The sequence below is a fragment of the Sceloporus undulatus genome, chromosome 4 (assembly GCF_019175285.1).
Source record: "Sceloporus undulatus isolate JIND9_A2432 ecotype Alabama chromosome 4, SceUnd_v1.1, whole genome shotgun sequence".
Classification (NCBI taxonomy): Eukaryota; Metazoa; Chordata; class Lepidosauria; order Squamata; family Phrynosomatidae; genus Sceloporus; species Sceloporus undulatus.
This window is the reverse complement of record NC_056525.1, coordinates 250,622,660-250,639,020: the sequence shown is the minus strand read 5'-3', so window position 1 is coordinate 250,639,020 and position 16,361 is coordinate 250,622,660. Positions and strand designations below refer to the sequence as shown.

Genomic DNA, 16,361 nt, shown 5'->3' with positions numbered 1-16,361 from the left:
TTGAGAGCCAGCATGGTGTAACATCCAGATTGTAATAGGACTAGGACTTTGGGAGAGCAGAGCCTGGCTCCCCATTCAGCCAAGGAAGGAAGCCCACTGGGAGACCCAGGGCAAGTCACACTCTCTCGGCCTCGGAAGAAACTCTCCCGAAGAAGGTAGGTCAGAGCCTCCCTCCGCTTCCAAGCTGCGTCCCTCACTTTGCTTTCCTTCCTCTCTTGCCTCCAACCACAGGCTTCTACTTCCCCTTCATCTTCCCCCGTTATCTGATGAAGGGCTTTGTGCCCTTCGTGAAGCTTCCCCTGCCGAAGATCACCCTGGACCCCTTCTCGGCCGCTCCGCAGAGACCACCGTCCCCAAGGACCTTCACCGCCATGCAGCAGATGGTCCACAAGTATTTCATCCCCAAGTTCTCCTACGCTGACAGCTACCCTTGAGGGCCGCGGCGGCCAGAGGGAAGACCCCTGATGCCATAGGAGACGATGGGAGACCCTTCCGTGACTGAGGCTGTCCAAGGCCGGTCTCTCCTAAAATGGCAGAGGAGATGCTGTCTGCACAGAACACGAAATCAGAACAAGCTGAGAGAGAAATAAAAGGGAATCACTGGACATTGCCATACAGCTCTGTTGCCTCAGCCTCTGTTTGTTGTTCGAAGGGTGACCTCAAAATGTGATGGGCCAATGGCAGACGTTGCCCTTGACAGGGACCCTGGTTCTCTTGGCAGCAGGGACCCCTTCGACGGCCAAAGGGCGCTTTGCACAGGGTGCTTCAAAAAGAATGGTGCAAAACCAGATGGCAGCAGCTTTGCTTTTGCAACCTTCTTTTCAAACCGCCCTGTATTTTCTAGCACAGCTGTGAGGTAACGGCATCTTTAAAACTGGACCTGCAATTTCATTTCCATGTGAAAAGGATCACAAATTGAACACAAGTCAAGAGTGCCATGCGGCAGCTAAAAAGGCCAATGCCATTCTAGGCTGCATCAATAGTAGTCTCTAGACCAAGGGAAGCCATAGAGCCACTCTATTCTGCTCTGGTCAGGCCCCACCTGGAATAATATTGTGTCCAGTTCTGGGCACCACAATTCAGAAAGGATGTTGAGGAACTGGAGCCATGAGTCCAAAGGAGGGGAACCAAAATGGTGAAGGGTCTGGAAACCATGAAGCCCTGTGAGGAGAGACTGAGGGAACTGCTGGGGATGTTTAGCCTGGAGAAGGTTAAGAGGAGACATGATAGCCCTGTCTAAGTATTGGAAGGGATGTCATGTTGAGGAGGAAAGAGCAAGCTTGTTTTCTGCTGCTCCAGAGAACAGGAGACAAAGCTCCAGGAAAAGAGATTCCAGCTGAACATTAGGAGGACCTTCCTGAGAGTAAGGGCTGTTTGACAGTGGGACACACTCCTTCCTCAATGGAGAGTAGTGGAGTCTCCTTCTTTGGAGGCTGTCTTTAAGCAGAGGCTGGATAGCCATCTGTCAAAATGGGGCTGCTTTGATGGAGAGTTCCTGCACAGCAGAAGAAGGGGCTGGGGCTGGATCAGGGCCCTTCTTGGGGTCTCTTCCAACGTTGTGATTCTGTGATTCTATACAATTATAACACACATTATATATATATATATATATATATATATATATATATAAAATATTAAAGAACAGTAATGGATGTAACATGTTAACAGTCAGCGACACCTAACAGCCACTAAAGAAAGGCTGCAGAAGGGAAGAAGAACAAGGAGAAGCCCCCCTCAGACGCCATCATCGGGTCAGAAAAAAAGCCCGCCAAAAGCCCGCGCAGGCGCACTCGGCCTGGGGGCGTGGCTTTATGGCGGGAGGAGAGCCATTCCCCCTCCCTTGACAGAGGCGGAGCCAGCCCCTTTTCCCGCCAAAACCGTCGCCGGCGGCCTTCGCTTTCGATTCCTCGTCCTTCGCCCCGCCCCGCCCCTTCGGCCTGGGATTGGTCGAGAGGCCTGGGAGGGGCGGGGCCGAGCGCTGTGTCGCTGCTGGCGGGTGATATGGCTTGGCTGGCTGGCGCGAGCGGCGCACTTGCCCTTGTTTCTCCTTAAAGCAAACCGACATCGGGAGCGGAAGCGGCTCCGCATCGTTCCCCTCAGGTAACTCCATAACCCTGTCTGCCCTGGAGAAACAGTCCGGCTCCAGGCCGTGGCATTCTCTGTTGGCTCTGGAGCGGAGCTGCCTGCCTCCCAGAAGCAGAGGCTCTGGGCCAAGGCCCTTCTTCCGCCAGACAGACTCGGCTGTAATCTCCCCGGAGGGTCCTCCTCCTCCTCCTGCCGTTGGCTTGCATGCCTTGCTGCCTTGGGCCCTTGCTCTTTCTTTCCTGCTCCGCCTGGCAGCCCTCCCTCTCGCTCCCCGGCGGACCTGGATCTCCCTAGACTAGAGCCCATGCGAAGGATGACCAGCCCCTCGGGCGCCAAAGGCTCTCCTCCTCCTCCCAGGCAGGCCTCTGCCCTTCTGGTGGAGCCCTCTTGGCCAAAGCACACTTGCTGCTGTCTCCTCCTCCTCCTCCTCCTCCCTGGCCCCGAGAGAGCCCTGGCCAGCCTCTTTGGAAAGGATTGGAAACCAGGCCCCAATCCAAGGCAGACTTGCAGGAGGGGGGCAGCCAGCCTGGCAAAAGCCCTGCTGCAATTCCAACTCATGCCCAGGCCTTTGAGCTTGCCCTTCGCCCTTCCCAGTGATGCCAGCAGGGCCATGGCTTCTCCCTTTGGCCTGAAGGGTTCCGGGAGAGAAGTGGCATAGAGATGAAGTGAAGAAAGAGAAGCCCAAGTCAGACCCAGATGTGCCTGGAATGCGCTGCTGCAGCCTCCGGGAAACTGGGTGCCTCTTGACTTCTACCTTCAGGAGAAGCAGCAGCCGTTTCTTTGGGGGGGAAGACCAAATATTGTGCTAGAGCTTCATAAAAGGGAAAGAACCAGGACTCAAGCAAATCCCGAGGTGCCTCCCTCCGCAGAGGCCTCCTTCCCACTTCCACAGAGATCGGTTTGCAATCCGCATCGATGGAAAGGTTATACAGAGGAGTGTGGTTCACACTACATTGGCCCTAATCACATTTTCTTGCTCTAAAGCAACCCACTGGTCCTTCATATTGGCTAATGAACCAATCCAGAATGAACCCTCTTCTGCCGGCCGGCCGACTTAAATAGGTTCCACTCTGCATCCTGTTCACACTGGCAGCGTCAAAAAGACACATGTGTCGAATGGGGCCCTCGCCAAACCGCTTCAGCCATTTGGCTCAAGTGCAAACAAGGGTCACTTAAACCACTTCAAACTGATTAGCAAACTGGTTTATAAAGCAGTGGGAATGAGGCCAGGCGTGCTTCGGGGGGTGGGGGGGGGGGGGGGGGGATTAGTCCCGGTGTGCTGATGGCAAGGGCAAAGGTCCAGCACATTTTAAGATCCAAGCTTTCATTCTGCGGAGGCACTAAGTCCCCATAAGCCTTGAGGAGGTGTTGATCTATTCACAACTACAGAAGGTTTATCCTATGGATAATAGAGTTGGCAGAGACCCCAAAAGGGCCATCCAGCCCAGCCCCGTTCTGCCATGCAGGAACTCTCAGTCTAAGCACCCCACTGCTCTTCTCAGTTCTTGCAGATTCATACCCAAGGCCTCCTTAATGGAGTCCATCCGTGGAGCGTCTGGCCTTCCTCTCTTTCTCCTTCCTTCCACCTTTCCTAGCATGATCACCTTTTCTAGTGAGTCATTCCTTCTTGTGACGCGGCCAAAGTACGGCAGCCTCCATCTTGACTTCTGGGGAGATCTCAGACCTGGCTGGTCTTAGGATCCATTTCTTTGTCCTTTTGGCTCTCCATGGGATCCTCAGCACTCTTCTCCAGCACCAGCTCTCCAGGGAATTCCTAAGGGTCCGGCTCTTGCGTCCATCCATGGCAATGGAGAATACGGTTGCTTGCACACTTCTGGCGTTGCATTTCATTGTCTTTCAGATTGTTTTCTCTCCAGATGCAGCCCCTCCACATGAGCAAGGAGCTCTGCTTTTTTGTTTTATCTCCTTGACAGCGTGTATCCGGTTCTTTCCTTTCTAGAAGCAAACCCGGAAATTCCTGAAATGGCAGCGTCATGTCGGACATGTGCGGAGGGCCAGAGCCTGTGCCACCTGCGCCGGATTGGCGTCCGTGCCCCACTTCCCACTGTTACCGATCTTATCCAGTAAGTAGCATGCTTCCTCCTTCCTGGGGCCTACCCATCTTTGCATATATTCTGTGCCAAAGGCAGATGAACTACTGTTCAGGAGGCTGGCTTAGAGGAGAGATGGGCCACCTCTGGACTCTGGGTTGTCTAGTTGCCTCCATTGTATTTGCAGGTTGTTTGTCTCTTATCTCTAATCAGTGATAGGAGATAGGAGCCTGTCTAAAACCTGGGAATTGAGTTGACAGTGGGACACACTCCTTCCTCAGCTGGAACCTGATATACTGACCTCAACATTAGAGGTTACTCTTGAGTAGACATATGTAGAGTTGAGCTCTAGTTTGCCACCTGGAAGGCTCTTACATCAGAATATTCATGCACAGAAGTTAGCAAAGCTTTGTCTCTAGTTGATGGGAACATGTCCAGATCAGTAGGAATTGCACCAACCTTTCCTGCTTTGCTTTGGCCTTGTCCAGTTTCGAGACTGAAATTTGGCATTGGGCTGAAAAGGGTTTCCTGGCCCAGGATCCCAGAAGCGTAAAGTTGGAAGAGACCCACAGGGGCCAGCCAGTCCAAGCCCCTTCTGCCATGCAGGGATACACCATTAAAGCTCTCCCTGTTACAGATGGCCCTGCAGCCTCTGTTTAAGACGTCCCAACTGTAAGAGTTATTGGACAGTGGAACACACTCCTTCCTTGGAGGTCTTTAAAAAGAAGCTGGATGGCTGTCTGTCAATGGGGATGCTTGGACTGTAAGTTCCTGCATGGCAGGGAGTTGGATTGGATGGCCCTTAGGGATCTCTTCCAACTCTAGGATTCTGTCATTCTATAAAACCTCTAAAGAAAGAGAATCCACCACTCTCTGAGACAGAATAACGCTGTAGAATCACAGAGTAGAAGAACATCACTGTGTGGCGCTTCAGTAGTAACACACTCCAACCCATGCAGAGATCTCAGTGTGAACCTTAAATGCCCACTGCGACCCGAAGGCCAAATGGCCAGGAGTGGCTTTTCATCTTGTGTGTTAAACCAAGTAAGCGTATCTGCACTGAATTAGCGGGAGCCTCAGAGAACGCAGCCTGCTTCCATCAATATCCTCCGCTCCTTTGCCAGATCATGGGATCCCTGCTGGCGCAGTGGTTAAATACCTGTCCTGGAGCCCCTCACTCACAAACCACAAGGTTGCGAGTTCAATACCATCCAAGGACTCAAGCTTGACTCAGGCTTGCATCCTTCCGAGGCGGGGGCTAAAATGAATACCCAGATTTGGGGGGGCAGTTATCTTACACACATTGTAAACTGCTTCGGGAGTGCTTGAGGGCACTAATAAGCGGTATAGAAATGTACTTGCTGTTGCAGTCTGGCACTCGGCTCCTGCCAGTGGTGCTGCAGGGCATCTTCATGGCCGAAGAGGGAGGCACTGGTGGTGGAGTTCCACTTGGCAGTGGAAGCAACGCAGTCATGCGCAGAAGGTGCTTTTCCAGGAGCTGGTGCAGGCCTACAACAAACTCCTGGAAAAATCCAGCTGAAACCATTTCACTGTGAATCATAGAACCCTAGATTCAAAAGGGACCCCAAGAATGGCCATCTAGTCCAACCCCATTCTGCCATGCAGGAACTCACAATCAAAGCACTCCTGAGAGGTGGCTATCCGGCCTCGGTTAAAAAACCTAATCCAGCAGTCTCTGAGGAAGCGTCTTCCATCGTCTTGTGTCCAGGGTCACTAGAGTTCCCAATTTAAGTGCCATAACTCTGAATGAATCTAACTAAGAGCAGGAAGCCATCCTACCTCACCTCCTGGGTGACCCATTTGAGGAAGAGGAAAGGGAAATCTCAGCTCAAAGATGGAAATCTCCTGTGATACCAGCTATTGAAGACTGGCTGATCAAAAGGTTAGAAGCCATTGAAGTGGATAGGATAACAAGATCAATAGAAGGCTCTCACTCCAGCAGGGAAGAAAGGGAAATTCTGTCAAGAAAGATGGAGTTGTCAATGATAGCTAAAGGCGAGAACCTGCATTAATAACAAACCGACCTTCTAGGTATTATTATTATTATTATTATTAAACTTTATTTCTATAGCGCTGTAATTAACCCTTGTACCATACCCGGAAACTGCAATTAGTGCAGAATATGGCAGCCCGACTGGTCACTAATACATCCAGGGCCAGTCACATAACACCAGTGCTCAAAGAGCTGCACTGGCTGCCTATTCGTTTCCGGGCGCAATACAAGGTGTAAATATATACAATAAGGCAGGGAAACACATCTACATTTAAGACAAAAGGAAGCCATCTAATTATGTTCAAGTTGATATACAATGATATAAACTAATATAAGAATTGTAGGTGAGAGGGGCAGAGATGGGGATTTATAATATACCATGGAGATCTATTATGTTAAAATTTATGTGATTGTTGTTTTTTTAATAAATTTTAAATGAAAACATGAATAAAGACAAAGGAAGGAAGGAAGGAAGGAAGGAAGGAAGGAAGGAAGGGAAGGGTCACAGGAACCTGCAATTCCAGATGAAGATGCTCTCCAGGAATGGACAGAGGCTCTAGATGCAGAAGGCAGCTCCTCCTGTCCTTCAGTGAATGCAGGAGGGAGAGCCATTGAGGCCAGCTCCAACTAAACCCTAAATGCCAAACAAATGAGGCACGAATGAGGCAGAGGTGGCCTTGCAGGGACTGCCTGCCTGCCTTGATGGCAGTTAACAACAAGCGCAGAACATGCAAAAGAGCTTTGAAGTATAGCAGATCTGTAAGGTCCTATTTGCTTCTTTTAGTCTACATGTTATAATGTTGGCATTATAGTTCTAATTATATCATTTTGAACCCTGAACCTACATCTTTTCTTCTTTCCAAGTTTTGGTAATCCTGTAACGCTGATCGGCCGAGACAGAGGCGTCGTGAACTATTTCTTCAGCGCCACAGTCGCATGCGGAAGACAATATATCTCCCGGATCCACGCCCGTGTGATTCGAAATGCTGACAAGTTCGTGCTGGTGGACAGCAGCCTGACCGGGGTCTATGTCAATGACCTCCGGATCTGCGGTGAGTGGGGCCACTGTCCCTCCAAGGGATGAAGTCCGAATGGGTCAAGGGGCTTGGAGCAGATGTGGCTGGTAGATAAGGCATTTATTGGCGACTTGATTGAAAGCTGTTTCCTCTTCTGTCGCTTGCAATTTTTTATTTTCCATTCCCCAAAGACAAAGGTAGGACCTTCTCAGATACCCTTGTCGAGGTCAGCCTAAAGAGTAAATCCTGACAAGATGGATGATTTGTCCTGGCCGGGGGGATGCTGGAAGTTGCAGTCGAATCTAGTCTCTTAGTCAAAGCTAGACTAGTGTGATGCACTGTTTGTGGGTCATGAAGACAGCTTGCAAATGGCACCTGATCGAAAATGTGGCTGCCAGAGTGTTGGTTGTGGTGTGACAATCAGACCCTATTACTTGTATAGCAATAGAAGTTACTAAGAGTCTTTAAATTCTTGTTTGTGTGCAGACAGAATAGACTTGCAAGAAGGGGACACTGTTACTTTTGGCCATCCAGAAGGGAGGAAGATAAAGGCGGGAGCCCGAGTCCGACAGCCAAACTCTCCCTTCTACTTCCTGGTAAGACTCTTTCCTTCCTTGGCATGTGCGTTTGGGCTGAACGACTGTCAATGTGTCATGTGGCCATAACACTGCTTAATGCTGAGTCTTGGGCCATGCGCTTTTGGAGTGATATTAAAATTGAAAACCAAGGCAAATTGCAAAATTGCAAGCAAGGCAAATCTTTTCACTCTAGAAATTAAGCCATAACATGAATGCCCTCTGTTTCTTTTCCAGTTTGAGCGCTGCCATTGCAGTGCTAGTCAAATGCAATGCCTATGTGACAACAAGAGGATTTTACCAAATGAGGTACGGAGAAGCAACTTCGGTGGGGCTGGTGATCGGATTTCTACCCCGATTCCCTCCTGAGCTAGACCAGGCCCCAGATCAGTAAAAAAAACCAAACCATACAAAAACCCCACCCAAAGAATAGGGAGACCAAATGCTGGAAGTCAACAGACATTTGCTTCTGCTTTTTTCCCATGGTGTAGGAAGTTTGGCTTGGGACACTGCCCAGCCTGATCAAATGCTAAAACTGCTTCTCCTGGAGGCCTTCAATAATGCCCACAACCCATTTCTATCATGGATTTTTCCTAATCCTTGCAGGAGACAAGGAGGGCCACAGGAGGCCATTTTTTGTGTCCTCTTGCACCTTTGGGTATTTCTAGGCCCACTCTGGAGGCCTAAGACACCTTCTTCCTCTCCAGAAATGGGAAGGGGCTCCCCATCTCTGCCTAGCAGTCTTAGGGGACATGCCAGGATCTGTGCTCCTTCAAGATGGGGGTTTTCTGTGTTTCCCAGCCTGGAAAGCCTCTGTGATAGAGTGACAGGGTTTGGAAAACATTGCTTCCTCTGCTCTGGACTTTGGTCAGTGCATCATTCCATTCCTCCCTCTGCAAAATTCAGAAAGGCGGGGAACAGTTGGTTTTTAGCCACTATTGACAAGGTTTAGCTTCATAGAAGGTGCTGAGTGTTATTAGGCGCTGACTGACGCTTGATATTTTCTTTCCTGTAGTGTCCTGCATTGGCATCTGTTGGGACGTCTCTCCCAGCCAACACGAGTTTGGGACTTGTGGCACACATATCACTCAGCTGTGCCACCGAGGCCCACCATGGTCCCCAGCATCCTGACATCATTACATTGACTGCACCACTGACGTCTGCAGTTGCAACTGTGTCTTCAGCACCCACAAATTCTTTTAATATGACTTCAGGTTTACCAAAAGAGCCCGGTCAGATTGGGCCACCTGCATCAACCTTTTCCTCACGAGAAGATGTCTGTAGGCCAGCTTCTCGCCTTCTGCGTTCCACTTCACCAGACTACACAGTTCTTGGGGAGAGCTCCCTTGTTTCTTCTGATTCTTCTCCTCAAACAACCCTGGAGGTAACAGATAATCTTTCACTCCAGGGAAGTTCAGAATCCGATGGTTCTGAGTTGCTGAGTGACAGGAGTCAGTCTGCTTCAGGATGCAAGCCAAATTCAAACAAGCCACTTCAGGATGCGAATGGCAAGAGCACTCTGGGACCATGTTGCCTTGATGCAACTATTCCTGCCTTTGCACAACCATCACTACTATCTCCTACTTGTTCAGGCAGTAGAGCATCTGATCATGACTATTTCCAAAGTGAAAGAGCAGTTAACTCAGATAAGGACATCCAACCGGCTCTGCACTTCTTTCAGGCAGAGGACAGAGACAGTCCAGATTTCAGTCGATCTGTTTCCAACACAGAAGTGTTAGATACTGATAGCTCTGACCGTGCGGAAGAAACCCTGGAGCAGAGTATTTGTCAAAGCACTGAAGAAATAGCTGATTGTGGGCATCAGGTCATGATGCAGGTAAAAGAAGAACAGCGAGAGGCTGTGAGTTCTGCTAAGAGGAGATCAGCTGAACGAATGGAAGAGGAAGACTTTGTTGAGGAAGAAGAGGAGAACTCCCCAGAGATATCCTTACGTGGAGCTTCCCTGCTAGAAACAGATGGAGCAGGAAACATGGGAAGCAATCTCTCTGTGAGGATGCATGTGTCACCTTTTGCTAAATCTGGAAATGACTGTCTTGATTCAGCAAACAAAACTTCTGGTGACTTTTCTTCAGGGAAAGAGCCAGAGAGTGACTCTTGTACAGAGTTGGTGGGACAGGATGCATTGGAGCCAGAGGATGCAAGTGCTGCTTCACTTCCAAGGAGTCTGCCCTGTGGTTTCCAAAGTGGTGGTGATGACCATGATCTGAGCACTGATAGTGGAAGGGACATGGAAACGCAACCCCATACAAATGCCAGTTTGTTAACCCTGCACAATGGCCATTTTGGGACAGGAGAGGCTGGCTGCCCTGAGCCAGGGGTTAGCACTGCAAACTCAGAGGCCATGGATGTCAGTTTTTCAGAAACTTCCTGTGCAAATGTGGAGACTCCAATGGGATTTGCCAAGGAAGTAGAGATGGATATGATGACTGCAGGGCCAACAGAAGATGAGGATGCAAACAGATCACCAGGTATTCTTGACCATGATGAATTAAAGACAAGCATGGCGTCATTCAGCACTTCACCAATAGGTTTCCTGGCTGATGGACATCTCAGTGGTGAGTCCTCTAGAGAAGGAGAGAGGGCAGCACAAGAAAATGTGATTCCAGAAGATCTACTGGAAGCTTCTGAAGAGGAGGAAGCTCTTGTAGCTGCATCTTCTCCAGCTGCCTCTGCTGTGCTGAAAGAGACAGTTCCTGAAGAGTCTCTTGAAGATCCAGTTCCTGAAAAAAAAATAATACATGTAAAGTTTTATGATGAATCCTTGTCCCAAAGCAGCGAGACTCCCTCTGACAGAAAAGAGGAAGAAGCAGCACTGGCCGAAAGAAAACTGGAAGAAGCAAGCCCCAGGCCTGCCAAAGCTGGCAAATCCCTACAGAAGTTTATTGCTGAACCCATGCAAGAAGATGAAAAAGAGGTGTGTGGAAATGACTGCCCTTTACTGGGCACAGCTTGTGCATTGGTAGAGGGATTGCCCAGAGGAGAAGAGCCCGGTTCTGATAGTGATAGTGAGTGGAAATGTCAAGAGGAACCAGATAACTATGGGGAAGGGGGATCAGCAATAAAGAAAGGGATAAGCAGCACCTTGGCAGCCGGTGGCAAAGATGGGGACAGTCAGCAAGAAACAGCAGAAGAAAGTGGCCTGGAGAAAGCTCTGGAAGCGCCAGAGGATGGCTGCCAGGAGAGGGCTGGCTCTGCCCTTTCTGAAGGTTCCCTTGCAAGAGGCCTAGAAGAGGATGCCCCACAGCCCTCTGAAGACTCAGCAGGTAGGAAGCCAAGGGAGCATTCTCCTTTCCCTGACATTGAAGTGGAAGGGATCCTGGAATTGCCTTCAGAAGCAGACAAAAAGAAAATAGGAGAGAGGCTGGCACCTGAAAGCAACTACTGTTTGCCCTGTCAGGGTGGCACTGAGGATGAAAGGGCCACAAGCCTTAATGTCAAAAGCATGATGGAGGTTAAAGGCCACAGTGCCTGTGAAAGGACCCTAGCAGGTGTTTCCATAGATCAAACAAAGGTGGATTGTAAACAGAATAACACACAAGCGGTGGAACTACTGAACAATGGCCGTATGCATCTTAGAACATGTTCTGACAGTTGCGCCAGTCTGGTGCACCAGCAGGAGTCTCCTGTTTCTTCTGACCCACAGGAGGGAAATGCTCACAGGGCTGAAGGTTTGGAACATGGAATGGCAGTGAAGGCATGTGAAGAAAGCAGTGCTGGGAAACCTGAGGACTCTCTGATGGAAGACAACACTTGGGAGCCAGATGTGGTTGTTGGGCATTTAACCCCCCTTGGGCCAGAAGGGGATGATAAAGAAACCACCCTTTCTGTGGAGGAGGAATTTGGCCAAGCTCTTGAAAGGTCTCCATGCAACGAGGGAAAAGGCAGTCTCCTTGTATCAGATGCTCCTGGCACTGACACTGAGAAGCCTGGAGATGCTGAGACTGGGCTTGTCCCAAGTGACTCTGGCTCTTCTAAGGTCCCAGAGATGTTCAGGGATGATGAACTCCATGTGCATTCCTCTGACTTTGACGCTGAAGAGGAAGTGAATGAGGATGCCGAGGTGTCCATTGCCACTGCTACCGCCAGTCTTCAGCCAGGAAGGGCAGATTTCCTTTCAAATCCTGCTGTGGGTTTAGTCAGTGTTGCTCATAAGAACAGTGAAGTACGTGAAAAACTAATTTTTGGATCTCCTGATTTAGGTTCATCTGATACAGCTGTCCAAAAAGCCAACATTGGGTCCTGGGAAGGTGCAAAGGTGTCACATGTGGGTTTGGAACAGCAAAACAGTTTCCACTGTGAGTCAAACAGTTACCCAGATAATGTGGGTAGAAAATTGCTTCCTTTGGTGAAAAATGAATTGCTGGGAGAAGAACAGGAAGGTTGGGATATCAAAAGAGTGAACCTTGTGCCTGCAAACCCATCTAGTATCATTGTAGACCCTTCTTGCTTGTCAGAAAATGATGTCAACCTTGTCACAGAGGAGCAAGCCCCGGATAGTGCTGCTGGGCTGGCAGAAGACGCTGGTTTGGTTCTTGACCACAATGACTGTCTTTCTAGCCACCCAGAAGAGAAGATTTTAGCTGGACCTCTTGAAGATGGAGAAACAGTTAAGGAACACTCGGGAAGTGATGTTTCAGCCAGTCTCTGTTCACAAGAAGAGGAATGTGCCCAGAAGAATGGAGTCAAGACACTGCTAGAGCAGCATGGAGAAGCCAAAACGCTCCTGTGTCATGGACATAAAGGCCAGCTGGACAAGAGCCTGGTTTCCTCTGTAGGGTTTGGTGAGAACTTGTGTTGCTCGGAATACCAGAGGACATTTTTGCAGAAGGAAGAGGAGTCAAAAGGCAGTTCTTCCAGAAAACGACACTTGGAAGAAGACCAGGAGCAGTCATTTGGGCGGTCAGGGTCAGAAGGTGGTTCCTTCTCTGAAAAGAGGCCGTGTCCTCTGGCTTCTCTTTTAATCCAGGGCCCCCGACTGGATCAACCTCTTCCAACCATGGCAGTACTTTCTCCTCCACGTAAAGAGGGGCATCACAACCAGGTGGGTAAAACTATAGCAACGTTTCTTGACCAGTACAGCAGCCACGTAACTCTGCATTCTGAAGAAGCGAGAAAGAGGAACAGAGACCGTGTTGCCCAGATTGTGAGAAATTACTTCAAAAACAGCTCCTGGAAGCCAGCAACTGAAAATGAGGATGAGGGAATGTCTCAGCTGTCAGCTGAAGTTGCCAAAGACATGGACTGTGGATCTCTCCTCGTATTAGAGGCTGGGGAAAGCAGAAGAGATGATGAGCCCATGTCACCTGAGGAGCAGGCAAAGAGCATCCTCTCCCAGGCCTCTTCCCCTGAAAGCCAGAATGGGACTTCTGGCACCGTGTCCAGCGGGTCAAGCTCCCCCGTTCAAGAAGAGGACCAGGACTCAGAAAGCATTTGGGAAGCCTGTTTCTCTGAAGAGGAAGACTTCCAGTTTCAGGTTTGTTCACAGTTAAATAATCCTTCTCCTGAGTCTCCTGTTCAGTCCCATAATGCAGAACCAGTGCCTGGTGAGAAGGACTTGGACTTTTTCTTCTCTGACATCTCCAATACTTCAGTTGAGCCTGATCTCTGCAAGCCTTCAGTCAAACCACATGGAAGGGGTCCCTCTGGGGTAAGAAAGGATAGATTCCCTGAAGGGGCTTCTGACATGGCTGTTGAAGCCGCTGAGATAAACACAGCGTTTGAGTTTTACTGTGAGACCTCCAATGAAGACTGGGATTATGAAGATCCAGGGACACCATCGGATGCATCATCCCAGGAAGGGACCCACCCTGATGTCACTGTTGCCTCTGAGAAGAGTGATGCTCTGTGCCATCAGGAAGCAGAGGCCATGTCTGATTCAGATGGCGGAGGTGAGGCTTCCAGCACAGGGGGCTTCGAACGGAGTGAACCACCACCAGCAAGTCCCACAACTGGTCAAGAGGAAGAGGCTGGTGGCCCTCGTGGGATGCAAACTGAAGAGGTCTCCTTTTCCCAAAGAAGCCACATGGACTTCTCTTGCGCAGGTAAAGATCCACTTTTTCTGTCCTAATAAAATCCAGGAAGATTAGGCTAGTTTTCGTTAAGGAAACGTGCCAACCCTTAGAAACAGAAATCAACTTCCTCTTCTTGTTGTGCGCCTTCAAGTCTTTTCCGACTTAATGGCGTTCCTAAGGCAAACGTATGACAGGGTTTTCTTGGCAAGATTTATTTGTGGGGAGTACCTTTGCCTGAATCTGAGAGAGTGCAGCTTGCCAAGGCGACCCAGTATGTTTCCATGAATAAGCAGGGGACATTCAAACCCTGATCTCCAGAGTCATAGTCCAATACTCAAACCAATATGCCATGCTGGCTCCCAGGAATCAATTGCTTGTCCCAGTTCACCTGGTCTTGAAGAAATTAAGAATTCACATCTGATTTAGAAGTGGAGGGAGATAATTCTTCCCTGAAGGAAGTTTGGCTTGGGAGTGTTTTCTTTAATCGTAGGGTGGTTTCCAGCTTTAGTCCTCTTCAGAGTATGCCTACTGAAGCCAATGAGATTTTATTGATATATTACTGAAATATTTTCATCCCACCTTTTTATCAGGCTCTCCTTTGCATATTGAAAGTCCCGGGCCATTTAGGGCAGCAGTGGAAGTGAGTTGGAGCCATTTCAGCCCCTTCAAGACCAGTTTTATGCATTGTCTGTGCAATACCCGGGTCTTGCTGCTGCATTTGCATTTCAGGCATCTCTTTCTTAAGTCCTATTGATTGCAGCGGGCGCATTCCCAAGAATAGCTCCACCTCTGCAACCAACCCATTATCCTTTTCTTAAAAAGCAACTCATAAACTGAGATTGTGTAGTTGCTGGGAGAAATGTCTCAGCACTTTGCACTTCGTTCATGGGCCAAAAAGGGGGCCCAGTCTCAGTTGGGGAAGAGACATCGCCTTAACAGTTTAGGAGGAAAAAAACCTTTGCCAATTTCTTAAAAAAATTCTAGTTGGGAATTTTTTTTAAATTTCAGCAAATATATTAATAATGCCACATTTCCCCTGCAGATCGGGAGTGTGAGCCGGCCATCAACCCACCTCCTTCTGCCTCTTCTCCATGGGAGTCCATCTCTATGCCTCTTGACTGTCCTCATGCGCCGTTAAAGAGGGAGCCGTCCAATGAAGATCATGGCTGCCAGAATGACAGTGGACAGGAGTCTCCATCTCTCTTTCAAATTGTGCCTGTTGCTGCTGCTTTTAAGCAAGAAAGCTGCCCCATTGTGGTTGGCATAAAGGAGGAGGTTTCCCCGCCAGAGAGCTCTTCGGTCATTTGCCCCGTCTCGACTCAAACCAAGCTCACCTTTTTGCAGAATGGACCATGTTTGCTCAGCTCCTCTGCCATGAGGGATGGATTTGTGGAGGCTGATGGAAGCAATGACAATTTTGATGGAGCAAGTGGAAGAATATGGAGCAGGAATGGAAGGTCTCCCTTCTCTCTTCTGCCCTCTTCTGAGGCCAGCAGTCCTCTTGGCATTGCCCCAAATGTGAAGGAAAGAGATATTGGTGATCACCTAGGAAAAGATGTGTCCAGACATGGGAAAGTGGCAAGATTACCTGGACAGATGGACTCTGCGAGTGCCTCTCAAGCAATTCCAGGGGAAACGGGGACCTTGCCAGGCATTGGTGCCTTCGACAACCAGGTGCTTTCTTGCAGCTCCATGCAATCTAAAGAAGGTGTGCCGCTTCTGAAGAAGGGGCACCTGGCACTTGTCCCTTCTGCTTCTCAGGTCTTCAAGGAAGAGAGGGACCTGTGTGATCCCCAAGACCAACGCACCAGCTCCGGCCCTGGCACACCGTATCCTGTGGCTTGTTCTCCGGTCATCTCAGTCTTGCCTAAACCCCACATACCTGATCCCTCAGCAGCCAGCCAGCCAGAAAGTTCTGGAAGTCCTGCGGACTTAGGAAGTGGAGACAGACTTCCCTATCATTTGGAAGAGCCTGAGTTAGAGTCTGAGCATGTGAACTCTGACAATGAGTGTGAGGCTGGCCCAGTGTCTCTGGGCTCAGAGGAAGGAGAATCGTCCACATCAAGTAGCTGCCCCCATGCTGCATCCATTACTCAGGCCCAGAGCAATCCTTGGCTTGGTGCAAATGGATCAGAGGGCAGCACTTTCAAAGGCTGGGCCTCCTCTGAGCAAGACATTCAGTTCCAGCTGCAGGAGTGCCAGTCTGTCCTGGCAGAGATCTCAAAGTCCCTCAGCGGGGTGGAAGGGATCGATGACACGCACCTGGAGAAGTGGAGGTAAAACCTTTCTCTCCTGTGGGGAAAGGGCTAAGGAGGGGCTGTTCATTATGGCAGCCATGTAAGAGGCTCCCAGGTTATGGCCTTCAGCCTCATGTCTGCATTCTGGTGGCTTGGCTGCTGTGCTTCCAAGGCTGTGAAGTCAGAACCAAATTTGGGTAGGTATGGAGTCAGTAGAAATGCCTTGACCCTGACTCCAGCTTCAAAATAAAAACTTGGAATATTGAATTCATCATCTGTTGCTATTTACTTTTGTAGGAATTGAGGAAAATCAAATAAATATAATTTATATTCCATCAACCTAAGGTCAGC

The 16,361-nt window shown here is 49.5% G+C and overlaps 2 protein-coding genes across 2 annotated transcripts in view; both read left to right on the top strand.

Moving 5' to 3' along the window:
• Positions 1-843, top strand: part of WDR97 (WD repeat domain 97) — a 45,577-nt gene extending 44,734 nt beyond the window's left edge. The window contains exon 31 of the mRNA XM_042464494.1: positions 232-843. Coding sequence (XP_042320428.1) covers positions 232-434 — 203 coding nt within the window. The 3' untranslated portion in view covers positions 435-843. The remainder of the gene's footprint in view (positions 1-231) is intronic.
• A 1,054-nt stretch (positions 844-1,897) lies between these two features.
• NUGGC (nuclear GTPase, germinal center associated) overlaps positions 1,898-16,361 on the top strand; it is a 44,742-nt gene continuing 30,278 nt past the window's right edge. The window contains exons 1-7 of the mRNA XM_042463427.1: positions 1,898-2,100; positions 4,020-4,169; positions 7,015-7,202; positions 7,653-7,762; positions 7,979-8,050; positions 8,757-13,803; positions 14,816-16,049. Of these exons, the coding sequence (XP_042319361.1) occupies positions 4,069-4,169; positions 7,015-7,202; positions 7,653-7,762; positions 7,979-8,050; positions 8,757-13,803; positions 14,816-16,049 (6,752 nt within the window). The 5' untranslated portion in view covers positions 1,898-2,100; positions 4,020-4,068. The remainder of the gene's footprint in view (positions 2,101-4,019; positions 4,170-7,014; positions 7,203-7,652; positions 7,763-7,978; positions 8,051-8,756; positions 13,804-14,815; positions 16,050-16,361) is intronic.